This window comes from Penaeus monodon, chromosome 30 (assembly GCF_015228065.2).
Source record: "Penaeus monodon isolate SGIC_2016 chromosome 30, NSTDA_Pmon_1, whole genome shotgun sequence".
In the NCBI taxonomy this organism is placed as follows: Eukaryota; Metazoa; Arthropoda; class Malacostraca; order Decapoda; family Penaeidae; genus Penaeus; species Penaeus monodon.
The window spans coordinates 6,129,466-6,129,979 of NC_051415.1; the positions used below are offsets into that span (position 1 = coordinate 6,129,466).

Below are 514 nucleotides of genomic sequence, written 5' to 3' on the forward strand. Positions count from 1 at the left end.
TCACACGACGAAGCACACCAAAGGCAAAACACAACATACCATAGTGTGTGGTTGCGTAAGAGCCGGTTCTGGTCCGTACTTGGCGTATGGTTGGCGTCCCACCTGGCGCACAGCCGCCCGTACGGTCACGTTTCCGGATATGGGCGCCCCTGAGCTGTAGTTGGCCACCACCACGCCCTCGAGATAGTTGGCATCCGCTGATAAGAAGGACGGGACCCGGACTTCGACCTGAGAAGAGAAGATAACAAAATTCTTGGATAAAAAGATAAGAAGGTTGGAATGTGATTTGTGGATAACAGTTAAGTTTATTTGTTTATCCATTTCAGTTTCCATGTTCGTTTGTTTTTTCTTTTCTTTTTTGTCCCTTGCTTGCTTGTGCATCCTGTTGCATTATTGGAAGTGCACTGGTCTCCCCTGGTAATCTCATCCATAAAGAAACAAAAATAAAATTAAATAGAGATTTTCACAACGTTTGAAGTTTGAAATTACAAGGAAAGAATCTGATAAAACGAAG

General features: G+C 44.0%; 1 protein-coding gene across 1 annotated transcript in view; it reads right to left on the reverse strand.

Moving 5' to 3' along the window:
- The window catches only part of LOC119592333 (CD109 antigen-like), a 56,360-nt gene that overhangs the window by 41,576 nt on the left and 14,270 nt on the right, over positions 1-514 (reverse strand). Inside the window, exon 2 of the mRNA XM_037941160.1 lies at positions 40-228. Coding sequence (XP_037797088.1) covers positions 40-42 — 3 coding nt within the window. The 5' untranslated portion in view covers positions 43-228. The remainder of the gene's footprint in view (positions 1-39; positions 229-514) is intronic.